Source organism: Trichosurus vulpecula, chromosome 2 (assembly GCF_011100635.1).
Source record: "Trichosurus vulpecula isolate mTriVul1 chromosome 2, mTriVul1.pri, whole genome shotgun sequence".
Lineage (NCBI taxonomy): Eukaryota > Metazoa > Chordata > Mammalia > Diprotodontia > Phalangeridae > Trichosurus > Trichosurus vulpecula.
In genome coordinates this window covers 48,457,265-48,474,202 of record NC_050574.1, presented here as the reverse complement: position 1 = coordinate 48,474,202, position 16,938 = coordinate 48,457,265, and the positions used below count along the sequence as shown (strand labels likewise).

At 40.1% G+C, this 16,938-nt stretch overlaps 2 protein-coding genes across 4 annotated transcripts in view; one reads left to right on the top strand and one right to left on the bottom strand.

The window, feature by feature from the left end:
• Window positions 1-16,938, bottom strand: part of SPEN (spen family transcriptional repressor) — a 77,858-nt gene that overhangs the window by 43,866 nt on the left and 17,054 nt on the right. For 2 of the 3 annotated variants that reach the window (XM_036744314.1, XM_036744315.1), the window contains exon 2: window positions 8,115-8,435. In XM_036744314.1, coding sequence (XP_036600209.1) covers window positions 8,115-8,435 — 321 coding nt within the window. Of the gene's footprint in view, window positions 1-4,279; window positions 4,760-8,114; window positions 8,436-16,938 lie in introns of all 3 variants that reach the window. The other variant, XM_036744313.1, reaches the window with a different exon arrangement.
• Window positions 14,207-14,729, top strand: LOC118837440 (ubiquitin-40S ribosomal protein S27a-like). Its single transcript, XM_036744316.1, has one exon. The coding sequence runs from the start codon at window positions 14,222-14,224 to the stop codon at window positions 14,690-14,692; it is 471 nt and encodes a 156-aa protein (XP_036600211.1). The 5' UTR covers window positions 14,207-14,221; the 3' UTR covers window positions 14,693-14,729.

Genomic DNA, 16,938 nt, shown 5'->3' with positions numbered 1-16,938 from the left:
CACAGAGGTCATTTTTCCTGATTTACTCAGGAAGAATCCAAAGGTCTCTTATTTTCTTCCTCTTTTTCCAACTTTTATCTTCTAAATTATTCTCAAGAAAAATGAAAATGAGAAGAATTTTCTTTTTAATTAATTAAGAAGGGCCATTTCAACCTTCATTCAAAAACCAAAACCAAACAACCTCCATCCCAAACCTACTTGAGAAAGGTTAACTCAAAAGGGGAAAAAAATAACCTGTTAAAGTTAGAAAGTGCTAGCCGTACTGAAAGATTAATTTTGATAATTCAATACTCATATTAACATACATGCATAATTTAATTAACATCAACTCTCAAATTATCCACATGTAAATTTATCTTTTTCCATCAATTACCCACAGTCCATTTTTAATCCTAGAGGCGATCTTCCTGTCTTCCAGTATACTTCATCCCATTTTAAACTGCACACCCCACAAGAGATTCAAACCAAATTTAATATCAGCCCAATTAAAGCAAAATTAGGAAAGAACTGCTATGAACAAAGCGCTATAATATATTTCAAAGTCAAACAGAAACAAACCAGAAATTATCCCAATTTCAGCTCCCTTCCAATCAGGCAGATAATCAAAAGTTGACCAATGATCGATCCTTCATTAGCTAAGATAGTCCAATCACCTCTTGAGGGGCACTGAATTTACAATCAGAAGACCTGGGTTCAAATCCAGACACTATTACTTACTAGCTGTGTAATCTCTGGCAAGTCATGTTATCCCTGTGCCTCAGTTTCCTCATCTATAAAACAGTAATAGTTGTCCCACATATTTCACTAGATTCTTGTGTGGATCAAATAAGATACTATATAAATGTCAGCTATTATGTTATTGAGGATGCTAGAAGGCCTTAGGAATGAGCTATCAATTTATAACTTCTCTAAACTACCAAAGCATAGAAAACTGGTAGCAAAAAATAATTTTCCATTTGCCATTCATCTAGCAATAAGAAATTAAAGGAGACAGAAGATTCTGCTTTTATTTCAATCTAGGGGCTTAAAAACAAATACCTTTGTCAGAATTGATGTCAAAAATCCTTTATGAAAGCTAAGTGCCTCATTGAAGGAGTGAAAAAGAACCTAAAACAACAGGAGAGTATCCTGGGAAGTATCATACAGGTCAACTACTACGAAGAGTTGGACAGAAACAAGCAGTCTTGCCACTTAGAAAGACTGCATGACCAGGCTGCTAGTAAGCCAGTGTTTACTCATTCGAAATGCATGGCTATGAATCTATCCAATGAAATTATATACTTAATTAATAAAAAGAGTGGAAAATGCATTCTCTAGTCAGCCATACAAATGAGAAAGAAAGCTGTTCTCAGGTAGAGGAATAAATTGTATTGGGGAGGAAGGACAGGGAATGCTAAATGAATGTTGAACAGTTACTTCAAATACCCTTTATCAAAGAAATCAACTCCTCTTAATTTAGGTAGCAGCCCCCTAAATATTTTATTTGGGGCCAAATTTAGAGGAACCATTTACAAAATGGAGTTAAAATGACAGTGAAAATAATGATAATTTTGCTAGTTTGAACATTAGCTGTTTTTCATTCCTATATTTAATTCACTACCAATCTCTGGTCGAGCAGGTAGGTGGCGCCATAGTGCATAAAGTACAGGGCCTGGAGTCAGGCAGAAGCAAAATTGGCCTCAGACACTAGCTGTGTGACCCTGGGCAAGTCACTTAACCCTGGTTGCCTCAGTCTCCTTATCTTTAAAATGAGCTGAAGGAAATGGCAAACCACTCCAGGACCTTTCCCAAGAAAACCCCAAATGGGATCACAAAGATTCAGACAACTGAATACTGAATACAGGATACTGAGCAACAGCAAATATCTGGTCACCTCAATTGGTTTTACCTAAACTTTTATTTAGCTGTATTTTACAACTGTACGTCATACTTTGCTTCAACTAACGAATCTCCTTCACTCAGAAGGGCAGGATGTTCCCATGGTCTGGAGAGTGCTGGCCTTGATTCGGAAAGCCCTGAACCAGCACAGAGAGGCTTCATAAATGTTTGTGGACTGATCGAATCCAGACTCAGAGATTGGGGAGTCTTCTAGAGTGAAGTCACAGCCTCAGAGACTGTCTCCTCAGCTTATAGGGAAGTCTGAGTGAGACAAGATATGAAATAAGCTTTGTAAATCTTAAAGCCTAAACAAACTCCATCATGAATGAGATGTCTCAGCATTGAGCAACATGAAAGACAGAAGACCGAATGTACCATCCTGTCAAGTCCTCCCTTCTCCCCCACCCCCCTAGGCCCTGCTCTTGAGGAGGTTAATACAGCAAAAAGAAGAGTCAACGAATGACTCTAATCAGTTAGAAATCTAGATCAACAGCGGTGGGAATAGGTGTCATAGCTTTAGATTTTAAGTATGAATTTAAGTACAGACTTTTCTGAAAGGAACTTCTTAAGTCATCTAGTTCATTCCATAGTTGAGAAAAGTGAGACCCAAGAAAATAAACAGACCTGCCCATTGTCACACAGCTATTTGGCTGGAGAATGCTATAGGGCCTCCTGATTCCCAAAGTACATAAGATACAAGTTAAAAACATTTTACAGTAACATTTTTTAAAACAGAATTCTATCTTGTCAAATTGAGGAAAAGAAGTGATTAAAAAAAAAAAAGCCTGTTCAGGCTACATGACAGAAATGGCTTTCATTTCTGCTGAGTGGCTACAACTGAAGTGGGGAAAGAGGGGAAGCCAAGAAGGTGAAAGGCCAACCCCAGGCTCCCCCAGGCTAAGGTGCTTCCAGCAAGTAAAGACAAAGATCCACACACACCTCCTCCCCACCTTTGGGATAGCTGAGGGTTTTCTTTACTTTCAATCCTGGCAAAGATGAATTCTTAGTTTATTTTCCCTGATTCTAAGCTTACAAAAAGCACCCACCTTGAAATTTTCACCTCTTAAATATAAATCATTATAAAAATGTATTTCCTCAATTCTAGAAATATTCTGTTTCCTCAGCTTAACTAGAGAGCAAAGCTACAACTTCCATTTCAAAAGAACATCTCAGCTTGGGCTGCCAACTTTCACTGCATGCGTGCTTTAATGGATCTTCCTGTGATAAGCCTTTTAGTGAACGGAAATAAATTTAACATATTTGGAGACATCTACATTATCTATTTTGCTATTCCAACTTTTATGAACATCTGCTGGTGAAATGTTCACGACAGGTAAGGTGGTCTCAGAATCTCGCCCCTGATGATCCACCTGATGCTGGTCAGGAATCTCCACTATAGACTGGCTGTCAGAGCCGCCGCTTTTCCCAAAATATAAATGTTAACATTCTCTCTGGCTACACGCTAACACTGACCATGCCTCACTCTTTCCAAAGGGCCATGATTTCACCAAGGTGAGTGACTGCCCACAGATCAGAGAGCCAACGTCCACACCTGGAGGAGTTTCAAGAGATGCTGTGGCCAAAAATGTCATCCCATAGTGACCACCCTTTTGGTGAGAAGACTATCTGAAATACACTAGGTCATCCTTGGCCTAGCCTGATGGACCACTAATAGAAACCGCCTTTCCAGCTGAATAGAACCTCCTCTCAAAGTCTGATGTTCCAAGGGTTAGCCTTCCAAAGCCCAAGTTTAAATTCACAGTTTGATGCTTCATTAGCCTAGGCCATTTAGCATCAGCTCCTAGCTCTAGAGCTGAAGGAGGCCTCATAGGACCAAACCCACTCATGGTATGGAGGAAGGAACATGACAGCCAGAATCCGAGGTTAGGTCCTGGGATGCCAAACGCAGCACTCGATTATCCCAGAGCCTTGCTACCACAGAGCTCACATGACAGAGGACTTTCCTTACATCAGCCCTGTGAGGGAGGCTGGAGAAGTATCCCCATTTTAGAGATGAGGATACTAAGGCATAAAGAGATCACCTGACTTGCCAAGGTCCCATAGCTAATGAGCAGCAGAGTTGGGCCTGGGAAACAGGCCCAGGGGACCGTCCACTACCCCACACTGCCTCTCACAGCACTAAAAGGATCAAAACAATCTTTCCAAATACTCATTTTGTGTCAGGTACTAGAAAGAAATGGTGAGAGCAGCAGTCACACACTAGCAATTGAGATTTTTCTTCATTGACTAATGAAGAAACAAATGCATGGATCATCCAGAAGTAATACCCAAGGACTGTGCTCTGGAAAGCCCATTACCTTGACAACCATTGACCATTGAGAATGGCTGTGAGTTTGACTGCACAGCTCCCCTGCCACGCGAAGGCTGGTGGTTAACCTACCTGTCACTGCTGGTACTACTGCTGCTGCTGAGTGAATCACTACTTGAAGATCTACTCTTAGAGCCGCTGCCGCTAGGGGACCTGGCGGGTCTAGACGCTTGGCTAGCCAGCCTCTGGGGAGACTGATTCCTAGACTGGGATGAGTGTGGTGAGCGACTCCTGCTGTGCTGGTAACTCCGTTCTGGCCTTCTGCCTCGTACCTCCCGTGTAATCTCATCCCTGTAGATATCCCTGTGTACCACACTGGGCAGTGTAAACTGCTCCCGGGCCCTAGGTTCGTAACGGGGCTCATGTGCATCAAAGCGGTTTGGACTTCGACTCCGAGAAGAAGTATAATAGAGCCCATGCTGTAAAGTCCGCTCTCGAGGGTCTCTATAGTAATCCTGATCGTAATGTCTCGTCCGATCAAATCCTCCCGTCCCCCGTTCATGGTGTCCATAGGCACTATGTTCATAAGCACGCTCCCTGTTATCTGAAGCCCTGCATTTGGGAGGGGGAAAAATATGTAATCAATCAGAGAGGGGCAAGCAGAACTACAAGCAAGTCATGCAAACACATCACTTCAGCACTGACTTCCTCTCGGCAATTGGTTTCTTTAAATAGCATTAACTTCGTAAGCAAACACTGACAAGCTGAACATTGTACTTAACACCAAATATTTTCTGATAGAGTGTAGCTCAGCAATCCTTTTGTTTTAATCAGATATTGGGCTTTCATGACCATGACTTTGTCACTCATCACAATTCTTGGTTTCACACAGAAGAAGCTGCTACAGCTCTTCTCTTTGATTTCAAGCTTATTAGCATTAAACAAGGCTTTGCCCACTATATTGTAGCTAAGAAACATCAGTCATCTGTTTTAAGTTGCTTCTAAACTTTTGCCAAGTTATTTCTTTGTGCCAAATTGTCCAGATACATTTTTACCACAGCCATGAAAGCCACGGTGCAAAGCATGGTCCAGCAAAAAGAAGCCACTTCCAAAGAGTTAAATGTCCCACAAAGAAGTCCAGAAAATGACAAGTTATCTCATAATAAACATTTTTGGGAGCCATACTGCATCTTGACTTCTTGGGGTCACTGGATCCTTCTAGGAAAATTCTCCAGTTACCAACATCACTAGAATGTGCCAACTGCTAAGGCCAAAGAATATTAACTCATGAACAGTCTCATAAAAATCTGAAGATTCTAAAATATTAGACGAATAAAACATGCTGTTTTGTGCAAAATTAATGTTGAATTAGCTATGGCCGAAGGTTTCTTCAGTCTCTCTAATGCTGATGAGTTAATTTAAAAACAAAATTTCCAATGTGAAGTTCACTTAATTGTTTTATGTATAGTTGATAGTTGAGAAAGACGTCCTCAATCTTTGCTCTTGTCAAACTCTCTAAGTTCAGACTCCTAGAAGTATTTGAATAGCTCCATATTCTAATTTAAGCAATGGTATATCTATAAGAATGTCTTCCTAAACTAAAAACATTTCATTTAATGATAATTTGTTGAGGGTTAAGTAAAAAGTATGCACAATTTGAAATATTCCCATGTATATAGCATTAATGTTAAAATTTAACATTCCGGTTTTATAAACATTTCTTCCTTGTCTTTCTACAGATCTCTTGGAATGCATTAATTCTCAATTATTATGATGACAGTAATTCACTGGGGATAGTGATAGACATAGTAAGTGACAGGAATAGCTGGAATTTCTCTAGAGCTTTGAAAGCTTCACAAGGCATTATTTCATTCAATGCTCACATCGTCCTGGGAGGTGGAGAAGGCAGCACCAAGAGGGCCAACCTGCTACAAAGGGTATGGGAGTTTGGAACTCTGAGCCTCGCCTTCCCACTACCCTCTGCTCGTTGTGCCACAGATGTCCAACTCCCTGGCCCTTCCTTCACAACTTAACTAGCAAGTTTCTCTCCTCTTGGACTGCCACACTCAGGGTACACTTCTATTTAAAGGAAACATGAAATCAGACGATGGAATCAGACTTTCCCCAATGAGTGTTTGGCAGGCTAAGTTTTTATTCTTAGTATGAAGGCACCCAAGATGAAGGCGGTCTCCTCCATGCCAGCTCCTTCAGCTTTCTCTAACCTCTGTTCTTACCTTCTGCTTCACTGAGAAGCAGCCTCATCCTTAAGGCTTTTTTTCCCCTGCTTCCCAAAACAACCAAGCATTGCCAAATGAAAAATAAAAATTCCATAAAGTCCTTCCAACTTAAAATTCATTGTGCCCTCCTTTTATTAACTACTTACAACTTTGGAATTTAAGATATTTCAAAGTCTGAACAGGAATGTTTTGAAGGCTCAATATCAACCATTTATTTTTTTTTTAAAAGTGCATTTAGCACCCTATCAAATGTGACTTGGTAAGAGTTGATTTAATGGTATAACAGAAGCAATACTTCTAAAAGGGTTAGAGCTGACATGAAAAGTCCTCATACGTTAAAAAGGACACAGAAGACAGGCATAAGAGCTAGCCGAGCTGAAAATCTAGTGGCTACAGTGCTTTTTTGATTTATCTATTAGTACTAATTACTATTGGAGTTAGTGGAAAGAAAGTTTGACTTGGGTTAGGAGAGGGGCTAATACATAGGGCAGGACATACCAACCTTTTTCAACTGTGGAAACACGACCTATAATCCCAATTAAATCTAGGGAGAGAATTGTGAACATAACTTCCCCAATTTTGGCCCCTCTTTTGGGGGTAATCCACCTTCTTAAGGGGCAAGGGTGTCAAATCATATTTAGATGAACCAAGAAAAAAAAATCTTAGTAACAAGACCAAAAAAAAATCCATTGGAAGCAAGTAGTCCCAGACAGACTGTAATTCTCAAACCCCAGGCTTCTTTCTTGGGATAGCAAATTTATAATTCCATCCAAGTATCAAAAAATTTCCACCCCTGTCTTAAACAAGCAGCTGGAAGAAATAGCCAAATGGATGAGAAATGCATCGTTGCCGGCCAGAAGTCCGCCTCTGACAAACAAATCCACACATTGATTATCACCAAGTCCTTAAAGCTAAAATACCTTTAACTGTGCAGCAACCCGCTTAAGAAACTAGATAGTAATCCACTCCCCCTGGGCTAGTGAAGTCTTGTCTGCACGCCATTCCATAAAAGCGAAGCCATGGATCTTACTCCAGCATTTAAAGGATAAATTGCTATAATTCCAAGATTTAGGAACATCCATTATCTCATTTTTTTCTCATACCAGCAAAAAATATAATTCCAATCACTTGGAAATTGTGTAGATCCAAAATCAAACACTGCCTTCTCTCTTCTCCATCCAATTACACATTTCCAGGTCTAAATCGTTGTTTGTAGAATCCAAGCTGTTGCATCATTGCAACTTGCTTAAATTTCTGGGGGGCTGACAATCCAATTAACATGTAAACTGTAGGTTGTGAGAAACGAGAACCAGACATCAAATTCTCCAAGAAGCTGTAGGCTGTAATATTCCAAAGATATTCCATAGGAACTGGAACATAAGCAGTAACCCAAATAGCTCCATCTCGTCGTAGATATACATCCCAGGAAGGCCTTAACATTATCCAAGAAAAGGAAATCACCGGCTCTAGAAGAAACGTAACTCCAATAATTGTGCTGCCATAGGAAATCTTCCACCACCATAGCTCAAGAGTTGATATCCAACCAGCTGCTGGAAACATCCTCCACGACTCCACAAGACACCAGCCACTGGGAGAGTAATCACTTCCGTTTCCAAACCCAACATAGAGAATGCCCAAACTTTAAATCCATCTGGGGCCCCTACATATGAGTTTGTGTTTCTCACCATATCAAATACAAAATACCTGCCTAGTGTAACCTTGGAACTTACCCATCAAGTCTCCGCTCATAGCGTCCTTCCCGTGCATGAAGTGATGGCGGGGGGCCATAAGTAGGCCCTCCACCACCTCCTCTGAACCCAGAAACCTCTCTACTACGAGATGCTATGGAAACTGTATCATCCAATCCCCGAGCAGCACTCGGAATGGTGCCTGGTTCATTATAATCCGTCCGTAGGTCTCTATCACCCATTTTGTTAACTGAGTTGTGAGCCTTCTGAGCACTTTTGATGTCCACAAAATCCACAAAGGCAGCCACTCCACCTTCAGATCCCCTTTTAGGGAGAATTTTGACACTTTCAACACGTCCATATCTGGGGAAAAAAGACAAAGCCAATATATTAATGATAATCCATAAATTCATGCTATGTAAATGAAAGAATAAGCATTTTCCAACACAAACTTTAAAAAAAAAATTCAAAGCATGTAAGTGGAGAAGGGAACCTGGCAGGTCATGAAACCACTCCAGTTGAAGATTCATGTTTCCTTCACAGATAATATAATCATCACAACTTTTGAAAAATATTTTCATTTCTGTAATAACATCAATGGCCTTGAATTCCAAAGGCCTTTGGCTAGAACAAACCTCTAAAACTTAAGAATTATGAAGGTCTAGCCAGAGGATGATTAACCCACCAACTGAACCAAAGGGATTAAAAATGAGGTTGCACAACACCTTTCTTAAAATAAAAGCTGTGACCATATAGAGCTGTTTTACAAACTCCATCCTAGTTTAATTCATTATATGCCAAACAATGATCTTTTCAAAGGCTATTAAGTTTCCTCCATGGCTAATACAAAATAAATTTAAGTCATATTCCTCCTTAGGGAAACTTCTTTTGTACATTTTTTTCCTTTTAAACCAGTTTAGGTATTTTTAAAAAATCCTTTCTATTTTTTTCTAAGGAATAGTGAACCCATATATTCATTCAGGCCCAAGAACTCAAATTTGAGTATTTCATTATTATACACTGCAAAACTGAACATGAGAAATTATACTGGTATCCCTGGCCTTGCTTCCCTCAAGTCCCAACTAAAATCCCACCTTCTGCACGACATTCTTCCCAGTCCCTCTTATGTTAATGTGTTCCCTCTGGGGATTATCTCCCAGGGACCATGTCTATTCTATGCCTAGTCTGTACACAGCTGTTTGCATGTATCTCCCTTGTTAAACTGTGAGCTTCTTGGGGGCAGGGACATTTAAGCCCACTGCCTGGCACATCATAGCTACTTAATAAATGCTAGCAAGACTGACTTAAGATATAGTTCTTGTAAAATAAACTCCCAAAGTCACAACCATTCTATGCCTCTCTTGCAGAAACTTCGATCACACACAGTCGGATTTTCCTCATACTATTCATTCCCCAAAGCAGGTTTTGCAAGCTAAGTGGAAGAAGAGTTTCCTCACTCTGGTTGCATGAAGAAATTGGTGGCTGGGTTTTGATCTACAGGTTTGTTTTGTTTAATTTGAATACATAAAAGGATATGGGAACATATGCCTTTCTCTCTATAGAGACATAAAAAGACGTCTTTTAGATGACAGGAGAGTTGTTTATTTGCAAACAAACTTTGTTCATAAGTGTGACCCAAAAATATACCTTATAGCTGATGGGACTTAAATGAGGCTTGTCGTTATGGAACAAACACACAGAGCAGACATTCATGAAGGTCTATAAGAAACATGACATATCCCAACAAATACATGTGCTAAATGTTAAGTGACTACAGCATAGCAGGGGTTATGCCCCAGATCTATAGCTAGAAAGAAATAGTCAATCTAATGTAAATTTCAATCTCATTATTTTAAGACTTTACAAGGATTATTAATTCTATGCTAAAAACAAGATAGGAAGAACTTTTTACATACTTTTAAGAGTGAAAATTTTTCAGATCAAGAATTTTATACCCAAATTCAAAAGTGAAAACAAGAATTTGATAGATTTATATTAATGCACTTGAGACCATAAAATGCCCCCCCCAAATTGAATAAAAATACCAAAATGGATAGCAAATAATATATTCTCCTCCCCCTTAGAAAATGTATTTACGTAGCTTAAGCAATTTTAATGGCGACTTTATGCCTAAAAGAAAACTCTGTGTTTTCTTTTCAGGTTATAAAATCAGGGCTCTAATCCAAGCTGCTTGACTATCATTTCTCACTGAACAACGATTTCACAATTTCAACTATTTACTGGGTATTTTGGGGGATAAAATTAGAAAAGCTTTACCAAGGTAAAAATGTATTACACAAACACACAGTGGCACTATCATTCTGTCCACTCTCAACTCCTGGATCAAATATTGAGGTGATGAACCGTCACCAAGGGAGGTCTTAGTGATTTTCAGGAGAGTAGGAGAGCAATTTGGGTCCCCCTTCTCTTCTTCCAGGTTTAACCAGGTCCATAGTTGCATCCCATAAATTGGAGGACAATGAGACATTGTTGTTAGAACCAGCACAGTAACAGACGAATACATGATCAATAAAAATTTGATGCCCACTCCTACCGCAGACCATTAAAATCATCTAATTGGGTTCAACACTTATCATGGACCTGTGTCCATAGTTATCTACTTTTTACTTGGAGATGGGGGAGGCACCTACAAAAGATGTACAAACCCTTGCAGGAGACTGGGACACAGAACAGAAGTCTACAACTGAGGGAGGTAGAAGAGAAGAGGTCTCCACGGGAGCAGCACAAACCACGGTGTTCTCATGGGGGAGCAGAGTGAGAACATGGAGAGGTAGGGCAGCAGCAGATTGGGCCAGGCTTCAAATGCTAAAGCAAGTCTGAACTTTACCCCAATAGGCAAGAATGACTGAGTGACATGATCATGACTCTGCATAAAGAAGATTATTCTGGCAGTACTATAAAGGCTTTTTTTCCCTCTTCTTCCTTTTTTTTTTTTTTTGGCAGAGTGAGGGTGAAGAGGAAGGAAGGTGGAGGCCATTATTCATATCTAATAAAGTTACTTCTGTCATACCAGCAAGAGGTAATGAAAGCCTATATTAGGGTAGTGGCAGTTGGGAATAGAGATTGGGAAAAACCATTGCCCAAGTGAAAAAGCTGACAGAGAAGAATCAAAGATAACACCAAGGTTTCAAAAAGGAAGACTAGGTGAGTAATGGCATCAGTGACAGAAACTGTCCAATGAAAAAGCTCAAGTCCTTGGGAAAGCTCAGTTTTGAACACCCTGAATTTGAGGTGCCAGTGGGGATACCAAGGAAGAAATCCCTTATATGCAGGGGGAAACAAAGAACAGGATTTGGAGGGAGAGGTCCAGGGCTGAGAAGACACAGATTTGGGAAGTTATAAGTGAACTTGCCAGGAGACCCAACTTAAGAAGTAAAGCCAACAGAAGAGACAGAGAAAGACTGACTAGAGATGTTGGAAAACCAAGATAGTGTGGTCTCTGGGAAGCCAGAGACAATCCAGATGGAAGGGGTCATAAACAAAATTATAAAATAACAATTTCTGACCATTTCTCATTAGTAAGCATGCTGGAAACTTTCTGTCTAGACTGGCATCAGAACTATTTAGTTCCACTTAAAAAAACATATATGAGCATTCACAATCACAAATGTAAAACACTTCTCTTCTGGTAAATCCTTCTCCATCTTTTTGTAACACATCTTGATCTTTTCTCTACCTAGTTAAGTCCTCTTTCCAAGCAATGCCCACCATCAGGACCTCATCAATGCCTCCCATCAAAATCTGACTAACTTAGATGCCATTCCCTCAGGGTTCAAGGAGACCTAGTAAACAAACCCTGATAAGATTGCTAAGGTTTTACTAACTTATTCCTTACAGATAGAATGTTTGTATTTTAAAACTCCTTTAGAGGCCTTCTGGAAACAGTGCTCTGAGACAAATTAGTGGCTCTTACTGTTGTCATCAAGGGAACAAGATTTCTATTGTCGATTCACACAAGCACTTATTACTTAGATTTTGGTTCCTTCAATTCAAAGTTCAATTCCCCCTTGGAAAATGAAAAGGTAGTTGGTTGGTCAATGTCAGCAGATCCCATCAACACTTAAATGGATCTGTCATTTTATCAATGTGATTATTTCCTCCCCAGTGCGTATCAAAACCCATTCATAATACTTCTTGTCCATCCTCTCCCACTTTTCAGAAACATATTTCCTGTATAGTATTTCTAATGCCACCACCATTTGGTCACAGCTGAAAATAAGCTGCACCTACCATTGTCCTTTGGGGTATCTGCAACTCTAGATTTCTCAGTTCTAAGAATTCACACCCTTGGGCAATCTTATTCCCCTGCCAGGTGGATCCAGCCTTGGTGATCACCTCTCGTGAGTACTTTCTGCCCTTCTGACTGGACCCTCTGACTAGAGGGCAGAGCCATGAGCTCCCAAACCTCCAATGAAGTAGGGTGCCAGCACAGTCTTCTCCCCATTTTCCATCAATCAGCCACATATTCTTAGACTCTGAGGCACCTTAGACTCTGAGGCACCTTTCTTCATTAGAGACTAAGTTCTTGAAGAAGAGATTGTCCTTCACGGTGCCTGGCACGTAGCTGGCACTTAACGTTTTACTGAATAAGATTTGCTACAGTGATACACAATCACTGTTCTAAGAATACTGGTGTTAAAATGATGGATTTTTGAGTCAAAGAGCAACTTGTATCTGCCAGCAAATGACAAGATATATGCAATGATAAGTGGAAAAGTAGTATCAGAAGTGTAGAAATTGAGAAAAAAGGGGAAGACTAGTAGTGAAGGAGAGTTAGAACAGAGGCTAATACAATGGCAGAAACTGAGAAAGACACCAACATTATTCAGGAGCTCCTGCAGAGCGCCAGGAAACAAAGAGATTACCAGGAGGGGCACCTAGGAGGTGCAGCATATAGAACCCCAGCCGTGGGGTCAAGAGGACCCGAGTTCAAATATGACCCCAAATACTTACTAGCTGAGTGACCCTGGGCAAGTCATTTAGCCCCAATTGCCTCCAAAAAAAACCCCAATTAAAACAAATAACCAGGATCTAAAATAGGACATGTGACTTCATTCATCTCTGGTTTGTTTGTTTAATAAAGACAGAAAGTCAAAGGAACAGAGGAAAGAAGATGCCTTTAGTTCAGTCTCCTTATTTTTACACCTGAGGAAAACCATAAGGCAGAGGTGAGAAGTTGCCCACAGGCACAGGAATCTTCAGCAGCAAAGGCCCAGAGTAATCTGGTTTTCCTTCCTCTCCAGTTGAACACCATCAGTTTTAAGTGTTTACAAAATAGATGCCTCACAACTTTTTCTCCATGCTCATTATGCATATATATGCATATAGTTTTCAAGTCACCCTTTTCCCCTCCAGAAATTGCTGCCAGGCCTTTAAACCACCAACACTGGGCAGAAAAGCTTCCTGTAACATAATGAACACTACTTCCTGCCAATTTACACTCCATTCACAACTAATCTATAGTTTTTGTCCTTTTTTTGGAGGGGGGAAGGCAGGGCAATTGGGGTTAAGTGACTTTCCCAAGGTCACGCAGCTAGTAAGTGTGTCAAGTGTCTGAGGCCAAATTTGAACTCAGGTCCTCCTGACTCCAAGGCCAGTGCTCTACTCACTGCGCCACCTAGCTGCCCCCTACAGTTTTTATCTTTCTCCAATGTCTTCATTTTATGGGCAACAACAGAAAAATACTCCTAAAGAAATGAAAATTCAATTTGATTTTCTAATATACTTTTCAATCAGAATATAATGATGAAACCTAAATTCTACTACGAAAATCTTCATGTACTGAACAATGAGTCCTACATAGTTGACAATCAAGTGGCACAAGTTCAACTTTTAGTACCAGATTGGTCCCTTACCCACTCCTCACCCCCCAGTTACTGGGAGGCCCTTATAGGAAGATTTATGGAAAGCTATGAACAAGAGCAGCACAGGATGAGGAGGAATGGATACGGCATCATCTACTCCAGGGGATGGAGCACCAATGGATTCTCTGAAGCTATCAATCATCAAGGCAGCAGCTCATCACAAGGTTACAAACGTGCCCTTTAAGCTCAAATCCAAACTTTTCTTTTGGAGAAAAATACAGCTCTCTTTCGGATCCGCCATCAGCGGGTGGACCCAGTGCCACGATGCAGACCTTCGTGAAGACTTTGACGGGGAAGACCATCACCGTTGAGGTCGAGCTGTCCGATACTATTGAAAATGTCAAGGCCAAGATACAAGATAAGGAAGGTATTCCCCCTGATCAACAAAGATTGATTTTTGTGGGCAAGCAACTGGAAGATGGGCGTACTTTGTCTGACTATAACATTCAGAAGGAGTCTACCCTTCATCTTGTTCTGAGACTTCGTGGTGGTCCCAAGAAGAGAAAGAAGAAGTCTTACACCACTCCCAAAAAGAACAAGCACAAGAGAAAGAAGGTTAAGCTTGCTGTTCTGAAGTACTATAAGGTTGATGTGAATGGCAAGATTAGCTGCCTTCGACGAGAGTGCCCTTCTGATGAATGTGGTGCTGGAGTCTTTATGGTTAGCCATTTTGACAGACATTATTGTGGCAAGTGCTGTCTAACCTACTGCTTCAACAAGCCAGAAGACAAGTAAATGTATATGTGTTAATAAAAAAAGTCAACTATTAAAAAAAAAAGAAAGAAAAAAGAAAAATACATGTGATAGAAATTTATGTACAAAAAATTAACTTGACAACAAAATCAAAAAGTCCAAAAAGACATCTAATTCCAAAAATCACTAATTTAAATGAATTAAAAATCTGTCATTTGTTGGGAGACTTTCAATATATTGTTATACAAACATTTTTTCTTTATAAGATTTGTATAGGAGATATAAAAAGGTTTTTTTTTTTTGGACTAGGAAAAAATGCCAACTTTTCATACTATGTCAAGAGGTCAAAGGTCAGCATTAAACCAGCAATATTTATTCTCTACTATAAGGTGGACTTTTTCTGGGGCATATGATTTTAAAGGGGGAAAAGAGACGAGATTTGGTTATTCTGATTTATTATAAATGTTGCACCAATAGTAATGACATCCAATCTATGCACATTCTAATTACTCTTGCAATTTGGTTGTTCAATTGGTCTGATTATACTATCCTCCAACACAAGTCGGGAAAAAACCCTAAGCTCATTCCTTGTTGGGAAAGTTTTCTTAGGAACCTATCAGAGAACAGCCTCAATTAACAGTATGAAAGATGTACTTTTCCTGTTCCATCCTCTTAATGTCCATTAATTACTCTTCCTACCCCCAGATCCCCAATTCATGTCCAATGTATGGATAAAATCTGTCCCATAATCAAACCAGCGCCATCCCTGACCTCAACTACATCTTTCTTGGCTAGATTTCCAGGAAACCACGTTGCTTCATATCATCTGATCCAAGGGAGAACTACAATGTTATTTACAAGACACAGGTTAATGAAGCAACATAATACACATATGACTTCTCTTAGGAAAGTAAGGTTTCAATGTAAAATTGGGGGGACACATCCCTTGCAATAATTACATTCCAATGCTAAAACATGATTTAAAATACGCCACAAAAACTGCACCAAGGGTGTGTGTTTGGAGCTATTTGGAGTAAAACATAATCAAATGGAAAGGGGCACCACAGACCCTACAACTTTTTATAAAGTTGGCAAACATTCCTCTAAAGATGGCTTTTAATGCCACAGGGTGGTCTCAGGTCCTAGCTAAGAAAGGTAAGAAAAGAATACAAAAGCCTATTTGTCAAAACTCCCACCAGTGGGCTAATTCCATTAGCTTTTATTAAGGGGCTGCCTACTGTGTGTAAGACACCAGTGATAGGTGCTAGAAATACAAAAATCAAAAACGGCTATTCCTTTCTGCTCCCAAACCTAAACTGTGGTCATTATCTGTGAAGGCCTGCAAATTGAACCTCCTTCCCCTGCAACTGCAACTCTTCTGGAGCCTCTCCCCCGAACCTGTCAGATCAAAAACAGGGGGCCTTGTAGACTGCTACACTAGATGGCTGTTCAGCTGCTCTGGTGAGACAGGAAGATATAAATTACAGTTCCAGCATTTTGGATTCAAGTATCCCTAGTAATCAAGCCACTAAATGTGTGAGACTTTGGGCTACATTTTTCTCCATTTCCTTCTCTTTCTAAGAACAATAAGTCTGAGGTGAAAAACGATGCCAAGCATCCCTATAGGACCTGCCTCCCTCTGAATTGTCAATTAATGAAGCACACTCAGCTTATGGAGAGAGAGGGGAAAAAAGAAGAGGAAGGCAGCAGTTTACCAAAGTTTTATTATTCTTTAAGCAATTTTCTTTTCCAACATGAGGACCAGTGAAAGGCAGGAAAAAATTTGAGACATGTATTAAGCACCTACGTGGAAAGGCGAAGCAAAGGACTCCTTATGAAGAGGAAAGAGCATTAAAAGTTCCCTTCAAGGCCAAAACATTCTTGCAGATAGCCTATTTCTGTTGCCCAGATTCACTGAACATTAGATATTAATCAGAAATACTTACTCTATGAAAGTTCAAATTTAATCTCTCTCATTTTGTTCATAAGGAAATGGAGGCCCAGGCAGGGGAAGGGATTTGACCAAAGCAGTTAGACTTTACCAATTACTTTACCACGTAAAGTAACTGATTGGTAACAGACTTATCTGTGTTATGCAATGACACTGGCAGGTGCACTCTGCACTACTAGTAAACACTTGTGTTTTTACTCACGCTTTGAAGTTCTCAAAGATTCTCTTGGTAGGGAGACCAAGAACTATCTCCCTTTTATAAGCCGTAAAGCTGAGGGTCAGAAATGTTCAGTGAATTGCCCTGGCAGGCAGTGGCAAAGATGTCACCCAATGCACC